This window comes from Glossina fuscipes, unplaced genomic scaffold (assembly GCF_014805625.2).
Source record: "Glossina fuscipes isolate IAEA_lab_2018 unplaced genomic scaffold, Yale_Gfus_2 1, whole genome shotgun sequence".
Classification (NCBI taxonomy): Eukaryota; Metazoa; Arthropoda; class Insecta; order Diptera; family Glossinidae; genus Glossina; species Glossina fuscipes.
Genome location: NW_023998415.1, coordinates 2,813,193 through 2,834,580, shown reverse-complemented (window position 1 = coordinate 2,834,580; position 21,388 = coordinate 2,813,193). Strand labels below are relative to the sequence as shown.

The 21,388-nt window shown below is 34.6% G+C and overlaps 1 protein-coding gene across 4 annotated transcripts in view; it reads right to left on the bottom strand.

Moving 5' to 3' along the window:
- Nucleotides 1-3,657: 3,657 nt before the first annotated feature.
- The window catches only part of LOC119631512, a 106,102-nt gene continuing 88,371 nt past the window's right edge, over nt 3,658-21,388 (bottom strand). For all 4 annotated transcript variants that reach the window (XM_038023794.1, XM_038023795.1, XM_038023797.1 and 1 more), the window contains 4 exons: nt 5,905-6,084; nt 5,419-5,826; nt 4,336-4,590; nt 3,658-4,272 (listed from right to left, as the gene is read on the bottom strand). In XM_038023794.1, coding sequence (XP_037879722.1) covers nt 4,008-4,272; nt 4,336-4,590; nt 5,419-5,826; nt 5,905-5,927 — 951 coding nt within the window. In that variant the 5' untranslated portion in view covers nt 5,928-6,084 and the 3' untranslated portion in view covers nt 3,658-4,007. The remainder of the gene's footprint in view (nt 4,273-4,335; nt 4,591-5,418; nt 5,827-5,904; nt 6,085-21,388) is intronic.

The following is a 21,388-nucleotide window of genomic DNA, read 5'->3' as shown; positions in this document are numbered from 1 at the left end:
TCATGGCCCGCAAAGAAATTATTGATTGTGATATTGAAATGGTATTTACCATTCCTCAACGCATATCGTTCTCAAACTTTTGATTCGATTGAATGCTCCCTGTGCAAGATAGGGATTTGCATTCTAAATGTCGGCTTATGAGGCACATCGCGTGGACAGATTTGTCCGGAAAACGAATGGCTTAATTTTTACATCATGACTTATAGTATATTTGACTAAAATGTTTTTTTTGTGATAATTGAAGATTATAGTCGGGCAAGGCTGACCATTAAATACCTCACACCACCTTCTCTAACCCAATTCTCATGTTTATTGTAGAACACAAGAATTATATCTTGTTTTTATATAAAGGCACATTTTTCAAAACGTAACCTAATGTGGTACAAGTTTAATACTTGCATAGAGATCTAAAATAGGCGTAGATGGTCCAAATTTTGTCGAGCTCATTCTTGTATGAAATTACTGATACGGGCCAATTTTCATCATCACATATTAAAACTTAGACTTTTCTGTTCTACAAACGGGCGATTTTCGTGAAAATCAAAAAAAAAAAAATAAGCCGAGATGGTCCAATTTTGGTAAAATTATATCTTATTGTCGTATGAGCTTTAGTTTTCGTTTTAATAGAGTGCGTTGAAGAACTACCCCAGCCGGTCCAAAGTCTTGATACCAATTTAGAATCCCGGAATACCACTAGTTAACCATTTTCGCCGAGAAATTTTGAAAATTACAATTTTTTTTCATATAACGACTTTTCAGATTAGAGCAGTGGTCGAAAGAGTGAACCGATCCGGACCATTTTCAATGGCGTTCGTCTTTCGGTCAAAGTACGTCGCTCTACCAAAATTCATCAAAATTTCTGAAGAATTGCGACCTTTACCTTGAACACAAATTTACAGAGGCAGACATCGGGCGAACAGACAGGGTTAGATCAATTCTGATTGTGATTCTGAATCAATCTGTACAATAAAAGGTTGGTTTATCGCAAATCTTTGTGCGTATTACAAACGTCCGAACTAACTTAATATAACCTGTACTACAAGCGAAGTCGGGTATAAGAAAATGTTGGGAAGCGGAGGGGGGGGGGGGGGGGGGGAAAATAGTCAAAATATTAAATCGAAAATTGAAATGTCTTTCAACTGATCAACAAGGTCCGATTACGGTTAGACATTATCTAAACATTTTTCACTTCGTAGAAACGATAACTGAAAGTGAAAAGAGCTGCTTCTTCTCTTTTTACTACTAATATTATACAAACCGATTAACTCTGCCTATTGAATTTTCTTAATTCTTTAACACATTTCTACATAGATTTCGAATATTTATTATTTCTGCGAATTGTGTATAAATCTTGACAGAAAGAATGTATTAAGCGTTTTATTTTTTCGCCCGAATATACAATTCATCAGATGTATTGCTTAATCATTGTTGTTTTGTCTTTTTATTTTTCAAGTCATACGTAATATGAGGTCATTGGATAGGTGTTTGTATTTGTAATAAAAACTAAATGGTAAAGGAAAATTTTTCCATTTTTTTAAATTTTTTTAATATCGCTTTAGGCGATTCTTCTTCTTTAAAAGCGGTTCCATATAAATGACCGCTGGACTTTTGTAACATTTGTATCGTGGAATACTAATTTTGGACACTTTTCGACATAAACCTCTGCTCTTATTTCATTAATCATAATAATGAATAAAGTCATTGAGAGTTCGTGGTTTATAGGAGTAGGGCAATGCTCCAATATAGCCGCAAAGTAAAAACTCCAATCGAGTTATATCGCGTAACCTTTGTGACAAGCTTTCTCGTGATAAATTGTTGATGCAATGGGATATGCATGGCATGTTGCAATATTTTGTTAAAAACACATATCGTCCAAGTCGTGGCACAAAAAATCGTGTAAACGTATAGCTGCGTTATAGCGTTTTCCATTGATTTTAACTGCAATACCATATTTAGTCCATAAGCGATGCCCAACAGTTGTTTTTGCATACATAAAAGTCCTTTACGGGCGTCAGATGTGTAAGCCAAGAATCCTTGTGTACGAAGTCACAGTCAGTGCACAGATGTATGATTTCTTTAAATTTCCTTTCGGATGCAACAAATGGATATCCGCGAATACATATAATATACGCAGAGGCACTTGCGTTTTGAATACATTTTCGTTGATGTCATGATGAAGCAACGGCATGGCCGCGAAAACACTGAATTGCCTTTCCGCTGAAAGCACAACACTACAGCACACGTGTCATATAGAGTAAATACTTGCATCAGCGTTTCATCGTATAGAAGCAATCAGATTTCAAAAAAGAAACCAATTCAATTTGAAAGTTTCCAAGCTGAGCAGGCCTCGGCATTCTAGCAGCTTCAAAAAAATGAATAATTGACTTCTTGGGTTCGAGAGCGGCGCTCTTCGCCGAATTTACTTTGGCAGTTAAAAGAGCGCTAGACTTGACGGAAACAGCCGAACAGTTAGGAAACAATATCGCACAGGCATTGGATGCATAGGAAATGTTCTGCCACGCTGGGCACTACACAAAATTCACATCAAAATCATTACATGGCTATCCTGCCAATCTTTTGATCCTGACATCTTTAAAACGTATATATGTACGTCTACATGTATAGGTCTAAATATTTGTAATATTTAGATATTTTTGTAGGCTTGTATGATGACTACACATATTCATATATTGCTAAATATCAACATATCTGTAAACATTTAAATATATATTGTGAAATGATTCATAGTGATATCGATTGTTTCCGCTCGACAAAAATGCTGGTAGAGAGAAGCGATTGCGACAAGTAACTGACTATCTGAACATAGGAGTTCGTTTCCTTCTTGCAAGCATATTTCATGAGAATATAGAATATCGCGATTGTTGCCAAGGTTAAGAAACTGAATGCAGAGTAAACAATAAGAAACGAGCTCAGTTAATGAATATCATCCAAACAGCGCATAAATATGTTTTGTGAATTCGACAAACCTAATGGGATGGCATAAGTCCTATACTAGGAACGGTGGTACTTTGTTTCTTTGAAAGAGCAAGAAGATGAGAGCACAACGGTACGTTGGGAACACTGCCACTGGTAAATTTTATTAGTGTGGAAAAAAAAAAAAAAATAGAAAGGGCTTGAGTTGATTAATTCTTCGTATAGCCACCCAGCCAGCCAGCCATAAAAAGGAGAAGGAAATCGAATCGAATTTCGTAAGAGGCACGGAATTTATTTGATTTTATTTATTATTTGTTATTTCTCCATCATATGTTTAAAGAAAACACTCAATCGTTTACAAATGAATTGTTTTTTGTTTATTTATTGTTGTTATTAAATTATCATTTTTTTTAAAATTTACAATAATTATATTAAAAGTAGGTATAAAAAATTGGTAAAAACTATTATTAAAGTTACGATAATCCTCAAAAGGAAATTGTAATCGAATTTTTAAATGTAATTAAGAATTAAAATAATTCATTAATAAAATATCAATTAATATTATTAGCAACAAAGAATATGTATATACACACGTTTACACGCTATTAAGCTTTGACATGATATTTTTTTTCATAACATTTTTTCAGTGTATGTGTTTGAAGAGACGGTAATAAAGCCACTCTCTGAACTTAAATACAAGTTTTAATTCATTATTTTTCTTCCTCTTCTTCTTCTTTTTCTTTTTCTTTCTTTTTTAATACTAGGATTATAGTTTATGTTAACTGACTACGAACTTTAAATTGTATAATGAAGCAAAACTTGTTACACTTAAAAATTTTTATATGGCATACATATAAGTTAAGTACAACGACCGAATGATTTTCGATTTTAGAGCACTTACGGCTTGAAAGTGTGGCAAATAAGCGATAGAATTGAATTTTGTTCATTTATTGTTAATTATAATATAACATACGAACTAGCAGCAAGTTGCTTGCAGCAGGTACGTTAATTTGCTTTCTTTCGTTTCATATTGAAATTTTGTATTGTATTAATCCCTTTATGATAAAGTGATTTCAATAGCGATTACTTTCTCTGTCCGAATATTTGCCACTCATTTTGCTAACTGAATAGCGATCCGAGTAAGCATCATATTTATCCGCTTTATAATTGATTTCTTGCGGTGTATAGCCGATGTTCTTCTGCCAATGCCGAGTCCAATATAAATCCTCATTACGCACTTGTGAAGGTGTTTTAGCATCTCGACATACCACCACACAATACACCATACAACCGATTAAGGTGAGAAAGCCAAATATCAGAAAAATTATACCCAAAATCCTATAAGTGAAACCAGAGAAACTCTGCAAATAATTACAAAATGATTGCAAACGAAATGCTTACCACACATACACCGGTTCATAGAATTGCACCACTATTACGAAACCCAATGTTACTAGAATGAGACCTAAATTCAGTAAAAGCATTAGACAGCACACGCCCTTAACGTTAGGACAAAAGGGATTAGGAGCGGACATGGTTTCAATTTTCGCTCCACGTTTTGTAGTCGAGCGTGCGCTACGTCCAGTTTTAGCAGTGCTCGCTACAGAGTAAACGCTTCGCGGCCCGCCACGGGATGCAGGCCGGTGACTATAGCGGCTAAAAATACAAAAATGGTATTTATTGTTGTTTTAGTTAAAAGTAGATAAAGATGAAGTTAGATAGAAATTTAGACAGATACATGCATAAATACATAGATAGATAGATAGACAGATAGATAGATAGATAAAGAGAGAGAGAGAGAGAGAGAGAGTGAGAGAGACATAGAGCACGGTGGTATACCCTTAGCACATGTTCCTTTCTGAAACTGGCAGAACAAAATATACAGATTATCTTCCGTGCTCCTTTCTCACCAAAAATCTCAGATCATTTTGGTAGACCATGTCTATTTGTAGTCTTTATCTATTAATGTAACGAGTATATTAGCAGTATACGGGTTTTTTTTATGGCCTTTGGCTTTGAAGCTAATAGGTACGCGAAAAATTATAAAATTATTTGGATTACGCGAATTGTGTGGTGGAACTGCGTGAATCTTTGTTACGCATGCGCTTAAATTAATTTGTGCTGTTTATGGGCAAGATAAATTTAAAAACCAGCAGCTAAACTGCGATGGCTTACTCTTCGGTGGTGGGTGAAAAAAGAGGTTCACAACCTGGGCGATGCCTACATAAAAAATTTTACACACATCGGAGCACGGTAGATTATCAGGCGTTGTTTCGATGCCACACTGTTGAATATAAGGTTAATATCCAAAAATCATTCCACTATGCAATGCAGAAGGCTAAACGAAAGATACGAATTTTGCCGTTAACTTTCAAAGAAATTTGAATTAAAAAATATGAATCGATCAGAGAAAGTGAGTGATTTCGATATTTTAGATGTCAAGGTAAAATTTAAAGAGCCTTAGTTGAGACTTGATATGCTCACCTAATTTCCGAGGGCGCTTTATAAGCGGCACTTGTTACATAAATATCGCTGCCAGCGTCGCCCCCATGATCATAACTTAAAGCTGACGGAGCTCGTGGCGGTATACGTTGCGGCGGTGGACCGTTTAATGGCCGCGGACCGCCACTATCCACCACAGACGATTGATGATGATGGTGATGATGATGATAGTGTCCATTACCTTGACCATTTAAACGATTTTTACGCGATGAATTATAATGACCTTGAGGTGAAGTGCGCTCATGAGTAATAGTATACTCGGACATGGTGCGTTCAGAGGGTGCCCGATGTGATTCCTCACCATCCGTTGAATAGCCACGATTCGAATGCACATACGGTGGATCGGGTGTTAAGCGGCCATGAGTAGCCACGTAATGGCCGCCTTTTATTCTAAACGTTTATGAAAAGGAATAATGAACACCGTATATGTATGTATATATACATATATATATATATACTTTAACTTACTTTTTAACTCGCCTCTCTTGCATTTTCGTGTTAAAAAATGACTTTGTAAAATTAAACCAAAAATTTATAATTCTTGGTAAAATTTTTGATATAAAAATGTTTTGTGTTTCGCCGTCACTGCTGATTTTTTTTCTCTTCCTTTCATTAGTTAATCCAGTACATTGTGGTGTCGCTTCTCAACTGAAAAGGAAAGAAAAAAATTAAATCAAGTAAATGTACTATGAAAATTTTGCAACAGGGCTTGACCTAAGCCCCTTTCTAGACAGTTTTGAAGAAAAAGTTACGATTTATAGAAATGACTTGATTACGTAATGGCTTTGATTTCTTTACATTCTGGCATACTGAATAGTATGTCGCAAAATGATCTTGTACAGCCTGTATTTGTACTCATTTCTTGTGGTATAGGAAGCTAACAGTTGATATAGGTGATAATAGGCCATATTTTACCAGGTTACCAATGGCATTCAAATAAGGTAAATGAATTAACGTTTGCCATTTAAATTTCTTTAGTTTTTAGTAATGTCGTAGTCACTGTCAGCGATCAATAATTGTATGTTGTTGCAAAGAAAGCATAACTTTTCAAAATGAGAGCTTTCCTTTTGCACCGATTTAATCAAGCTTCCAGCTGACTTTCATTTTTTGCCTTAGCTTGAAAAATTCATTATCTACCGAGCAGATGACAACTGCTTATGTGGATAATGAACACACCGCAATTTCGTACAACCCGTCCAGAACGACTCGTCTCTCTTTTGCCCGCGCTCCCTTCTGCCGCTACAATTTCCCTTCATCAGTCATTACTTGATTTGAGATTCGAAAAATATTAATTTACACAATTGCGCTTAAAGCTTTGCTTAAAGATTTGCTTTGCTTTCAAAGAGTGCACAAGTCCTTTGACCTTTCCTATCTTCCTGACTAGCAGGTGTCACTGCATGATGAAATAATCAAGCGTTTGCTTCTCTGAGAACAAACATCTTGGCTTGTTCACCACAAGGTGAATTACCGAGTTTTTGAGTGCAGTGAGTTAATGGGGTCGCGTGCATTTACCTGCATCATTGTGTCCCTTGAAACTTCACACAGTAACTTGCTTCTATAAATGAAAAATTTTGGAACCATCGTTTCGCATTGCTTCATCTTTATGTAGCTAGATATACTTGAGTTGAGTAGCGCAACTGGAGCACCATCAACCTAATTATCATTAACAATTACTTGATAAGAAGAGCCGTATACCGATCCGCCTGACTTCATGCGACTTCATTTCCTTATGTTTATTTTTAGACACTTACGCTATATTAACCAAACTAAACGTGATAAAAAATGAAGTGGATATAATTTCACTTATTAAAGCCTACTTTACGGCTTTAACCGAATTTAAAGCAAAATTCATTTTTATATCTCAGAAGGTTACTATTATTATGCATAGTTATAAAATTAATAAAATACGTTCTTTGGAAATGAAAAACTTGAAAAACAAAAAAAAAAAAAACATTTTTATTATTCAAGTTTTGAAAAAATGTACGCGTTTACTTAACCGTTAGAGGCGTTCAAGCGTTTTACACAGAAAGTTACTTAAATATGCCAAAATGAAAGTAAACTTTTTTCTTTTAATTTGTTTTTTGTTTTTTTTTTTCTTTGATTTACACATTTTATATATTTATAGGTAGAGAGCTAGCGTATTGTTAACGTAATAAATTCATGTTTAAATTACATATATTTAATTACCGTTAAAAAATAAATGAGAAACGAAAAGGAAAATGTAAGGTTCAATCTTTAGAGAACGTTATTTGATTTTTATTACAAAATAATGGGCATTTGAACAATAAAATTGAAATATCCGGTGATTGCAAGAGTTCAAGATCCATTCGCTTGAATTTTCAATGCCCAATTACGGAAGATATTCCTAAAAAAAATGTATTCTCTACAATTCCATCCGGGACATAACAAGATTTCCATTAAATACAATTTTCTAAAAATTCTATTCTTTCGATGCCACAGATATTTCAAGTTCTATTTCTGATTACATTGCATTACATAACTAATTTTTTTTGCTGTTTATTTGCTCTTTCAGTTTGCCGATGGTTGTTGGGGAAAGACACCAAGAAGGCCATAGAAATTTTGTTTGAAGCTGTTGAGGGTTTGCCTTAACGTGCTGAGTCTATATATCAAGTTTTAAAGAGTGAAATGTTAATATTTAGTCTCCCGCCACTCTTTCTTTAGTGATAATAGCGATAGATCATTACTCTCGGACGACAAACAGGCGCCCAAAGCTATTATTGTAAAATCTCTCCATTGAGTTAGTATTAGGGGCAGGATACAAATAAAAGTCTTAAATATATATATATATATATATATATATATATATATATAACCCTCGCAACATGGTACGATAGAAAGAAGAATTTTCATTTTTCTACCCCTCATCGCCGAAGGCTGAGGAGTGTAGGCATTTTTGCAAAACATTTGTAACGCCTAGAGGGAAGCTTCAGAAAGTATATATATTGTTGATCAGCATCAAATTTTGAATCGATTTGAGCTTTTCCGTCTGTCCAACGAAAATGAAGCTTTCGACTTCAAAGTTGGCAGAAACATTGAAAGTTTTTTGCACGCAGGTCGGTACTGAAATTAAGTCAAATCGATCGAAGAACATGCCCGCACCATCACCCAACCTGAGAGCACCGCTGTTTTTGTCTGACACGATCGCGACCGGGTATAATTGTCCTACTTGTTTACTTTCCATTTCGAATATTAATTTTGCATATAAATGAATAGGATTAATTTTTTTTCCTTTTTTTTAATAATTATATTGAAATCGGACAGAGCTTTCGCCTTAACCCAACCAAAAAATGCAAAATTATGTTTGTATTTTACTTAATTTTATTTGTATTGAAAGTCCCTTGCATAGCACCTGGAAGTTTATATATAATACATACGTATATGGGTACAGATGTTTTTGATGGTTTAACGTGGGTACACTACGTTGTTGTACGGTTTAACCACACGATGTCCGATGACACACGGGTTAATTTTGCGTAACCGGCGCCCTTCAGAATGTTAGACAATACCTATAAGCTAAGGGCCAAAACTACACTGGAGAAACCAGATATGTTTACTCTATATGGCTCAATAAACCCATTGTGGCAATTGTAGACGTCTATCATTACCTCCAATTATGGAATGATAGAAACCACAACCACCACGATATCCCCCGAAGGGCCGTACTCAGCAGTCAGGACTCACACATTGGTGAACTGCTGCGTTGAAGCTGGGGACTGGACATATTACCTTCCGCCGCGCTTTCCACGTGCAAGCTTCTCCCCGAAGGATCTTGGCAAGCACCAATCTGCAGTACACCAATGCTGTCACCTTTATCCACAGGTACTCGTGACTTAGTGAGTGGGCTCCTGACCCCAGTGGAGCTTAAAGTTAGACTATAAAGCCTTTAGCCTTACTTTACGCGACATATTCACTCTTGCTTTTGGATTAACCATACAATCCCGGCTAGCCAACACCGGACTACCCTTCTTCAAGATATATTAGTACCGGATGCTATATCTGACGTGGCAGGCGGTACCATGCTCTCGACTATTACCACATCAACGTATTTTACGTAACCAGTTACCAGATGGTTGGTTAGTATTTTCTTCTGAGTAGTAGGTTACGAGAAGCGAGCGCTTCTTCCAGAAAGTTTGTCGCCAAGGTATAGATAGTTCAAGCCTTAAATTCTTCTTGGCCGGTCAAGATCGTTTCCAGGTATCACCACGAGGAGGTTAGAGTTTTGGCACATCTATGCTCCTCCAAAAGCATAATTTATATGAGTACGCATTGAATATAGAATTAATTTATTATTTGTTATGGTGAAACTAAAACAGCGGGAAATCTTTACATCCAACTGAAAATTTCCCGAATATTGCGTACTAAACGACTATTAGATGAATTATATAAAGTTCATGGCATCTTTGCAACTATTTGTAGAATATTTCGTATTCTTTTGTTTAATTATTTGAATCGAGGTATTTACTTGGCATTTTAGATTTTTCATATCACCTTGTTTATTAAATTTATTTACATATAATTAAATTGTTTAAAAATGTTTTACCGAATTCGAAATTCGTTTTTCATTTCAACTTTATGATACACGTGGGCCGTTTTACTTTTTTCTTGTTTCATTTCGTCAACGTTGCGGTGAGAGCTTTAAAAATAATTGGCAAAAAATTTGTTTTAAAATGCAATCGCATTTGCATGCACTTGAATGTATGCATATTGTTGATGCATGTGTACATAAATTCAGAAGCCCGCAGGAAAATTTATCCTAACTGTGTTTGAACAATCTTCCTGAAAGAGAACATTATTTTCATCTCGAATAATAATTTAAATGCTGTAGTAATGAAATAAAAAAAAAAAAATAAATAAATAAATAAATTTCCTTTATAGAGAGAGATTCTATATACGCACAAATACCAACGGTTTAGCTCTATAAGTAGTACAGGTAGTCGAGTATGCATTTCATTTCATAGTTGACTGCGTGTGATTTATTTGTGCTAGTTTCAGTAAAACGAGTCAAACTAATTATATATTAATCTAGCAGAAAGGCATTTGAAAACATTCATTCAGTCATTCAGTCATTCAGTCATTCATTTCAGTTATAAAATCATAATAAGCATAAGTGAATTAAATGCAGGCACAATAATTGCTTTGAATTTAAACGGAATACCAGAATTCGTTGCGATATTCATTGATAGCCAATTACTTCTACCCAACATCATCACATTTCTTCCTTCTGTTTATCTTAAAGGATTATCTAAAAGGGTTTTTTAAATAAACTTATAATTAACTTTTTTGCATTGCATGCGAAACCGTTTTTCTCCTCTCCACAGATTTGCGAACAAAACGAACGGCCGCACTCGTATGAAACTCGAATCTCATTCTTATTGCGATGGAATTTTCGAATCGTATTTCGCGCTATTAAAATTGCAAAAACAAAATTTATGCATTTTTATACCCATCATCACAGGATGATTCATTTTGTCAGAACGTTTGCAACGCCTGGAACGAAGCTTCAGAGACATCACAAAATAATGGTATATCTCTGGTTCGCAAAAACGAAGATGTCAACTACAAACTGGTAGAAGAATTTGGAAATGACCCATGCTATTCAAGGAATGCGCCTACAATGCCGACAAGTCTATGTGACATGCTTTCCGTGTTTTTGCTTGTTACTTATAACAGTACAACCTACACATACCCGATATAAATTTCCACTTTTATTCTAAAAATAGAAAAAATCCGACGCGCCCCTCCATTGTTATGGAATACAAAAATCTAGTGCTCTTCCCTTTTTTACGATCGTGGTGGGTATAAAAGATTTGATCACGACTGAATATACAGTAAAAGTGAGGTATACGTTCCATAAAAATGCCGCGAATACGGAATGGTAATTTTTATGGGTTTATAGGGGATACGTTTCTAGGTGAAAAAATAAAAAAAATCAATTTAATTGAAATTTTTGAATATTTTGATTAATTATCTTAAGGCTTAGGCAATGGTTTGAAGAATTTTGTAAGTTTCTCTTGCTTGGCAGCTTTTAAAAGCTCCTTCAATTCAGATCGTTACGCAGCAGTCGCATTAGCAATTTGCCTCTTAAAAATAAGACTTCGTTCCATAGACGGATCTATGTTCATACAGAACTCGCCAAGCTCATTTGCCATTCTTAAACCTTCACTAAGACTTTTCAAATTGAATGTTACGTTTCCAGTGCTTGAAGAAGCCTCTTTTTCAATGGGCTGTGAATTTAACATTTCCTTCAAGTCGGTTTCAGTCAAATTTTAATGTTCCGGTTCAAACAATTTCTGAATGTCATTTGATTCTATATGTTCGAACCCATCTCGTTCTATTCCATGCACGATTTCGGCTATGTTTGCAGTCAAAGTTTGAACTTTCACAGATTCTTCGTCATTTTCCCCAGTCAGAGCAGGCCACAGTTTTTTCCAGCAAGACTTCAATGTGCGTGACTTCAGTTCGTCCAATAATTCTGTTATGTTTACGATGCATTTTGCTATGTCAAATTTCTTCCTGCACTCCATAGCATTCATATCAAGATTACGTTCCATATTATCCATTATGATTTCGAAGGTTCGTCTAATGTAATAGAGCTTAAAGGCCTGGATTATTCCTTGTTCCATAGGTTGAAGCAAAGCCGTTGTGTTGGGAGCTGAAAATGTCACTTTTATGTTTGGACGCATAGTTTCAAGTTCGCGAGGATGATCTGGTGCATTGCCCCAAACTAGAAGTGCTTTAAAGTCTAAATTCTGTTTTTTTAAGTGAGTTTCAACTTCAGAAACAACACTATTCCGGAACCAGTCACAAAAAATCCGCGAATAAAGAAATTTATAGCCGCGAATATGGGAATTGGGTCGCATTTTTTTAGTCCGCGATAATTTAGAAGTAAAAGAACGAGATCATAACGATTTTCATCTCCATGCAATAATCAATGGAGACTTCAGTGCGCCGTGATATCTCCGTGAGTTCAACGCTGCAACTACCGACGTCTTCTACCGACATACATCTGTTTCTAGCTGAAGGGTTAATTTTGATCCGTTTTTTTTTTTTTGCCACAATTCGCTAAATTGGAAAAGCAAGAAGCAGAAATTTGGCGAATACATTTGTTGAGAGTTTCAAAAGCCAGAGTTCGTATCCGCTTTCATCAGGAAAAAGATGGACAATACAAAAGAAAAGAAGTACACCTGAGAAAATACAGAAAAGTTTTGATTATCTTTTGCATAGAAACTCAGATTGCAACGTCTGAGAGTTAGAAGTGGAGTAACAAGTTTCCTATATTCTCAAGCTTTAATTGCAAGGCATCAAAATGAAAAGTTTCGATAAATTGGAAAAATGAAAACAATAGCATTTAGAAATGATGGACGGACGAACGCATAACAATAAGATTTCATGCAACAAACTTCTTTCCTTAGGGGGGCAAATAACAGAAAAAGGAAAACGCAAATAACTAATTCTTGATTGATTCCTGAATTCATTCGGTCGTGTAGACATTCGATTAATACACGAATATATTTAGTCAAAAAGGCTGACCCACATTGCATGCAAGCACGTAGTAAACATAGATTATATATATATATATATATATATATATATAGAAATATATTTATACACATATCAATGCATACACACACATACAACATTCATATGCAAGCTGCTGCCAAGTATCTCCCGTATCTGTCCGTTTGTCTTCACTAGAGCAGGTTGCATGCTTTAAACAATAAACAGTTAGATTGCATGTGAGTTTGTAGCAAATTTTTCTTTACTTTTCGTTTAACATTGCGAGAGTATACAGATTTTCCTGTAAAGGCAGTTATGTGTATAGAGTTTATGGTTCTATTTGTTGATTATTGTTTGCTGGTTTTTCTGTCTTATTTTGTTATTATCCCTTATACTGTTATAGTCTTTCTTAAGTTCACGTGACTTAAGTAAATTTGTTATTTGATGATGAAGAGTAAAAACAAAAAAAAAAATAAATAAATTTAACTAGCATTTGTTTAACTTAATAGAGACGCGGGTATTGTTCGTTTACGAGAGAGAGCCCAACAGAGCCACACCTTTTATTTCTTCTTCTTCCTCTTTTTCTTATTTATTCCTCTTCTTCTTCCTTCTCCATTTTATACTCCTTGTTTTGCTGTCGTTTGTGTCGTTTTGCTGCTTTGCCTCGTTATAAGTAGCAACACTTGTGATTAATGCAATTGTATTAAATTGAAGGCGTTGTCAGTCGTCAGTTCATTAAACTTGTAAATATTTATTTTCAATTTAAAGTAATTTATTTTTACTATTGTTGTTGTTATTCTTGCTATTATTATTTTTGATAAGTTTCGTTTTTCCCGCAACATCCAATAATAATAATTATAAATAAGAAGAGATTTGTTTTTTCGATATCAAAAATTATTTATACATGTATGTGTTATGTATGTCCTTTCATATTTAGTGTTGAATCATTAAATAAATCAATCACGAATGCTATTATTAAGGTGGAGAGTTCTCAACGTTATTAGTCCTTTCTTTTTGTTTCGTTTTTCTCTTCATTTCTATCATCCTTTATTTTTATTCATTCATTTTTTATTTATATATTTATTTTTTTTTTTGGTAATGACTCCAAGTCTCAATTTTATGGAAAATTACATTAAGCTTGATAATAACCTCATGGAGCATTAGATATGTGTATGTATCTATCTTTGTGTGTGTGTGTGTGTGTGTGCATGCGCGTGAATGTCTTCTTTACTGTGGTAATTTTCTTGGTATATGCGGCTGCCACTTAAGCACGTACGAAAATCGTCAGTTCAAAAAGTTTATTTACCTCATTTTTTCCGTTTTGCTTTAGCGCGAGATACGCATGCATTTCGGTTTCGTTGCTTGTGTTTTCTGGACTTTCTTTCTTAGACTACGATAAATTGAAGAACTCTTTTAAAAATAATTTTCTTTACATAAAATTTATCGAGAATTTATAAATTTTTTTTCAAATTCTCTTTTCATTCAAAACCATTTCAATACCAGGCATGGTTAACGAATATTAAAAAAAAAAAAAAAAAAGAAAAGAAAAACAATAAAATATTTTGTTCAAACCTCGCAATAGATAGATTATAGATAGGTTTCTGCTATTTAGGTCCTTTAAATAACTAAATCGAATTAGTGTAACTGCATGCATATGTCTTTGATTATCGTGAAATGTTGCGGGTCGGTTCAGACCAAGACCGATCAAATCGTTATCAGAAAATGGTCGAAAAAATCAAACATTTCTTCGCACCAGTTAGTGAAAAAGTCAACGGGAAATCGTTGAGAGAAACTTGAGAGAAATTCGAATTGATTCAGAATCGCAATCGGAATTGATCTAAGGCTGTGTGTCCATCTCTCTGTCTGATTTGCGATGTTCAGTGATTCGTTAATTCAGCTAGAAAATGTTGAATTCATTTTTCCCTAAGAAACCTTTATAAAATACGTTTAATCTATTGCCGCAATTAATAATAATATCGGCAATCATTATAGTTATTAAGCCAAGGAGAAGTTGAGATGTGCACCTTAATTAATACAACACACATTGAAGCATATATCGAATATTTTACAAAAATTGAAATGATATTCTTGGTAAGCCTGAAAAATAAATAATTTTCACACCTTTTGTTATTGCATTCGTGTTCCCCGAATAGCGTAGAGGTAAATTCTTACACTTAACCTTAAAGATGTAAAAAAATTCTACTAAAGCGTGTTAGTTTTTTTAATAATTTTAGCTTTCGCTTCGCTTTATATTCATCAAACTAAAATGGCTCAAACGAGGAATTTTACTTCCACGTTGATAGAGCAAATTATTATCACTTGCGATAATGAAGGTAATAATTATCTTGTACGACGTTCATCATATTCACCTTCAAAAAAGAAAATTATTAAATTTGTCTTCTTCTTGGTTGTTGCAAACTATTGATGTATTTACATATGTATATCTACATCATGTACATACACATATATATAACGTATACGCATGCAGCATTTAGCACGTAGTCAGTTTATCGAGCAACTCAAGGCATAATAAAGACCGCGAGGATTTGGGCGATGACGCTGTCTGAGTTTAAGTAGAAATGAAAGGATGTCAATTAACGAGACTATACGCACTAGAAGATAAGGATACCTGCTAAAGTATATAGTTGCAGGTAATTTTACTTGAACTTTTTAATAATAATCATAATAATAATAATAAAAATAATAATAACAAGTAAGAAAACTGTAATCGGACGTGACCGAATCTTTTATACCCATCATCGCGATTCTTAAGAAAAAGCAAAATAATTAGATTTTTATACTCTATAACATAGGAGGGAAGGAGGGCGCGGCTGATATTTTCTACTTTCAAAGTAAAAATCGAAGTTTACATGGCGTATATATATGTTCCACTTAATGAGCAATAAGCAAAAAACACGGAAGGCAAAGGTGTTCACTGTTTTTGTGACATAGACCTGTGGGCGTTGTAGGAATGTTCTTTAAAAACTTTGGATGGTTTTCAAATTCTTTTGGGAATTTGCAGGTGATAGCCTCATTTTTGCGATGCGAGGAGACTGTTTACAACGGACTTTAAATAGACGGACGGACAGACAGGCAGCCAGTCAGACGGACAGGCGGACTCGTTTAAGTTGATTCACAATTCGACGCTGATCAAGAATGCACATACCTTGTCAGGTCCGTAAAGCTTCTTTCTGGACGTTGCAAGCGTTTTGACGAAACATTCGGTGACGTAGTGTTGATGTGATGTACAATTGCAGTAATTATAAATTCGAAATTTATGGAATATAAATTAATCATAGTTAAATTTAATGGGGTGAGTGTGCACATATGTATTGTATATGTATGTATGCATACATATGTATTGACTCCCACAATCGTTTCCTTTCGTTGTTATTGTATTATTGTTGCGCTTCTTGCGGATTTTCTGACACTAATGTCTCGTCGTTTTTGTGTTTTGGTGTGATTTTGATCCTTTTTTTTTTGAGGTGTTGTTGTTTTGTTTTGTAGTTCTGTCTTACACTCATTTGTGGTACAGTGTATATTAAGAAGGCCTTAAGATAAACCCATGCATCTCTCTTCATCTATCTTTATTCAACTTACCTGATGGAATTTTTGAGATAGTTTGTTACACGAACGTGTTTTGGCCTAAGGCACAACTCTATTGAAAATGGTTGCGATAGCATCATTTCTGCGATCGCTTACCATGTAACGCCTTAGTTGGAAGAAGTCGTTACAAGAGAAAAATATTGCAAATAATTACAATTTTTTGACAGAAATCGCTGGCTAATAGGATGTCATTATATTATATTGAATTCGCTTATTCTATTTTAGACCACGCCCATATCAATATTCTCACGAAAAGTAGCCATATATATGTCAATAAGATTTAGTAGTTAACACTTTACGGTAAAAATTGATTCATAATTCGGTTCGCAATTTGACACCGAACATAGCACATTTCGACTACATCGGTCTATTTATTGAATTCGAACACATGTAAGGCCTCTAATGGAAAGTATGCGTCAACATCTCAATAAGATGCACTGCATAATATTTTCTTATGAAATTAATAAAGAATCGTACTAAGCGAAATTGGGCATATAAAGGTCGACCTTGTCGGACTATAATGTTTTTATTCGGTTTTCAACTCTTTTTGTTTTGTTTTCACTTTGTTTTTCTCTTATTCCTTACTGAGTAGATAGTAGTGTGAAGGATCTTAAAAATAGTCGCTAACCTATACGACACCGAGTGCCTTTTCAAGTAATTTCGATAGTAATTAAAGAAGCACATGCACGATTTCCTAAATAAATATGATTTGAGAACGGATTTTCCGTTGTCGAGTGTTCAGCGCTCCACATCTACATACCCAACAATAACAACATGGCAATGGCAGTAGTTCGATTCGAGCCAGGTCGATATAGAACTAAGCATAAATCCAATGTTTGTCTGACATAGAAAAATTTTCTGAATTTTTCTAATCAATAATTTTTGAAAAATTGAGGAAAACCTTGTTTGAAACTTGTGGGAGATCCTTTTGTTCGCATTTATATCGGATAAAATTCTGAAGAAATTGCCCGGTAATGCCCTGATCTGTTAGCCTCGAAAATTGTAACCGGTTGCTTCTATCTTTGAGATATGTTATGACTATTATGCGTGCTCTCGGGAAAATCTCAAAATTTTGTAATCGTTGTAAAGGTATTCTTATTAAACTTGTTAAAAATAAGAGTGAAATGACGTAAACTGTACTCCGCGCAAATCTAGTAGGGGATGTAAAACAAAAAAAAAGAGATGACGATTACTTTTGCCTTTACTTGAATATCAATCGTTTGCAAAATTCTTTTAACAATAACAACACTATAGAAAATGTATACTGTGCCTTGAGGAAAATCGTTTCAAAAATGATGATAAAACGCAAGGATAGCAAAAAACTTTTACTCAATGACGCTAGAAGTTTAAATAGAAGTTCGTATGACAATACTTTGAATTGAGTTTCTATTTACGAGAATGCAAGGAAAATTGAAAGAAAAATTTGCAAAAACAATGAACACAGTATCATTATGATCAAGCATTTCGGTAGAGAACAAAAGCAGATCGAAGTAACTCGTAACCCGTAACTCGTTCGACGCATTATTAAGTTTATAGTTGGGATGAGTAAATGAATGATAAGTTTCCATAGTTTGGATAGATCATAAACTGTGCGCCTGCCTGTAGAACACATTTTTAAATAAAGTTCTCTTGGCGGTAAGTTTACCAGAAAACTTATATCAAACAATAAAAACCGAACAAATAAAGGAATCAGTCAGTAAAAGCAAATTTTATTCTTTATAAAGTTTTGAGTACAAATGGGAATTAAACCATTGTTGCTGTTGTTGTTATTATTTACCTTTAAGAGAGCGAATCAAAAATATTCAAAACCGTGCCTGCTTATGCAATCGTCTCGCTAGGCAGCCATTATATCCGTATAAATACAATGATAATGATAATAATAACGATGATGATGATGATGATAATGATAATGACGGTTTTTGTCTATTGATCTTAATGATATGCTCCTAACTATGATATATTATTTACTTATTTACAAAAGAAAATATTTTTAATATAAAAAGTATATATTGGCCTATACATATATATATACATATATATATATATACATATATATACATATATGTATGTACATACATCTATATTCAGTTTTATTTTCTATGAATTTTTAACTCCGAAAATATCCCCAAGGATTTCACTTTGTTTGTTTGTTTGTTTGTTCGTTTCTTTGTTTCTTTTTTTGGCATGCGCGCCTATACAAATCCCTGACAAACTCTGTACGGATTGTATTGTATTAAATTAAACTTTAAAGTGATGGGCGCCAGTCATAATCATCGTGATGTTGATGATGTATGCACAAAACTATACGCACGCATATAGAGTTTCGGTTTTATATGAAAATGGACAAACATATATCTATATATGGTGATGAAATAAATTCATTCGTGTTAACTAACTTTTTTAACGCCTTTCAATTGAGCTAACGGTTATACTGATTTCTTTGTAACGTTTGTAACACTCGAAAACATTCATCGTAGTATATGAATTATTTGCTAGTACTTTACTAATAGTTTCATTGAATCAATGTAACAAACAATTAATGGTTTATTGCGTATCGACTTCTTAATGCAAAACTTACTCTATAGGCAAAGCCGCAGCAAAAGTGTTCACAGTTTTTGCTACATACCCAAGTGGGTGTTATAGTCCTGTCCTTTGATCAGTTCCGATTTTCAAGTTTGAAGGCGATAGTTTCATTTTTGTAGGCAGAAGCATGTTTACATAAAACTTTACACAGACAGAACAGACGGGCAGACGGACACGCTTAAATCGATTCAGAATTTGGTGCTGATCAAGAATATAAATACTGTGAGGGATCTCTAAAGCTTATTTCTGGGCAAACGTTTGCAACATTTTGACGAAATACGTACATCCCTCATCCCTTGAATCCCAATTAAAAAAAGCACCAGCAGACAAGAGAGCTAACCTTCAAAAAAAAAAAAACATGAGAGTTCATTACTAGTGCTCAACTTCTGAAAAAAAATGTACACTATTTATGCACGCGAGAAGACGATGTGAAAACTGGTTATAGCTTTGTCTAATCTTCATCAGGAGAATGCTTAATGCGAGAAATTATAAAAGAGATAGATGGACTTTATCACATTTCAATTATCAAAATTAATTGTTATGTTGTTGTTGGATGATGTGTGTTATGGGATCAGGAAAGATATGGATCACGGTACACTTATATCGGACAAAACTTCCAATAAATGTGATTCAAAGAAGATATCCCTAATTACAACAACAAAGTAAATCCAATTTGTTTTTATCGAAACTCAAGTACAATTCTTGGTATCAAGGTATATGAAACGATATTTAGCATAATCCATATATATATAGAGCATCATATATTTTTTTAAATACATTTTTGCAAAATTTGGCAGCCTCTCGTAGGTAGTGCTTGGCACCAAATTTAAATGCCACATGTTTGTATCTCGATAGTCTGTTCGGGAGTCCGCTTAAGGTGACTTTTATACCTAGACTTTTATACCCTGACAGGTACCTAGGCAGGAAAACATGTCCGAATTGGTTGCGGTGTACTGGATCAGATAACGATCGCGACTGCCAGGCCAGTGTTTGCGGATTGAAATCTCAGCACACGGAAGAGCACACTTGATCGTAGCTGTAGAGTGTGCTCACAAGGCGCTTGCATACGGATCCATTACGCTGCAACCACTCTGAATTCTCTTTGGCCTTCTTTACTTCTTTCGGCCTGTATAGGGGATGTACTCTGAGCGATCGGTCATATTAGAAGGGAAAACCTATAAAATATCCTTGATCGCGTATCCAAGGCATCAACATACGGTCGATCTTGCATTTGTTCCATTTAGGCAACAGACCACAACAAAGTGGCCCAGATCATTTTCATTTCGGTTCCGTTCCGTTCCGTTCCGTTCCGTTCCAGCCTGTCTATCTGATTAGTATAATGGGTATTGATTTGCTACAATTGGGGCTGGATCCGCTAGTACACCTGTGCACAGTGTTTAAAGTGCTTGAACAACCTCGCAGAATAACGCATGTATGAAAATTTTAATTTAAAGCAGCTATGAATACAAAAACGAAAATGGAATCAAGTAAGACAAGTATATTCGGTTGCGGCCGTATCCTTTATACCTACCATATTTGTGTAAAAACCGTAAAAAGGGAAAAAAAAATTAAAAAGTCATTTTGACACTCTATACTGCTGGACAGATGTAGATGCTTGTTGCATTTATGCCCAGGTGGTGGAAGATCATCCACAGAATGTATGCGAAAATTCTTATTTCTGTACACCTTATATAATAGTTAAAAGGTAAGAACTAAAGAACCTAGTTTTTTGCTTACCATTCGAAAGAGAGAGAGAGAGAGAGAGATTTACTCAATGTATATTGCACCGTATACCTGTTCCTTGACCAATTTTGGCCACTTTCAACAGCAAGTTTATACAATAACTTGTGATAATTTTACCGAAATTGAAGACGATATTTTAATTTTTAGAACCAGGCGAACATTTACCAAAGGCAGATCAACCAAGAGACATCGGCAATTCGATTCAATATTTAATATTGATTAAGAGTACGTATAACTCATGGGACCGTTGAGGTTGTGCTGTGGCTGTTGCAAGCATTTGGACAAAATGAGTTCATCTCCAGTCTCTTATTGCCAGGTGTAAAAATCGAATTTCGTCTATTAACTTGAGATAGTAAGTATGTAGTGCTAGTCCTACAGCTTTATTTACTTTTTCCCTTTTGAAATGTATGTGCTGGCTATATATAGACACCATATCATCCTAAAGGGTAATCCGATAATTGCGTTGCAAAAAGCAAAACGTGCAAATATATTGAGCTGGAGA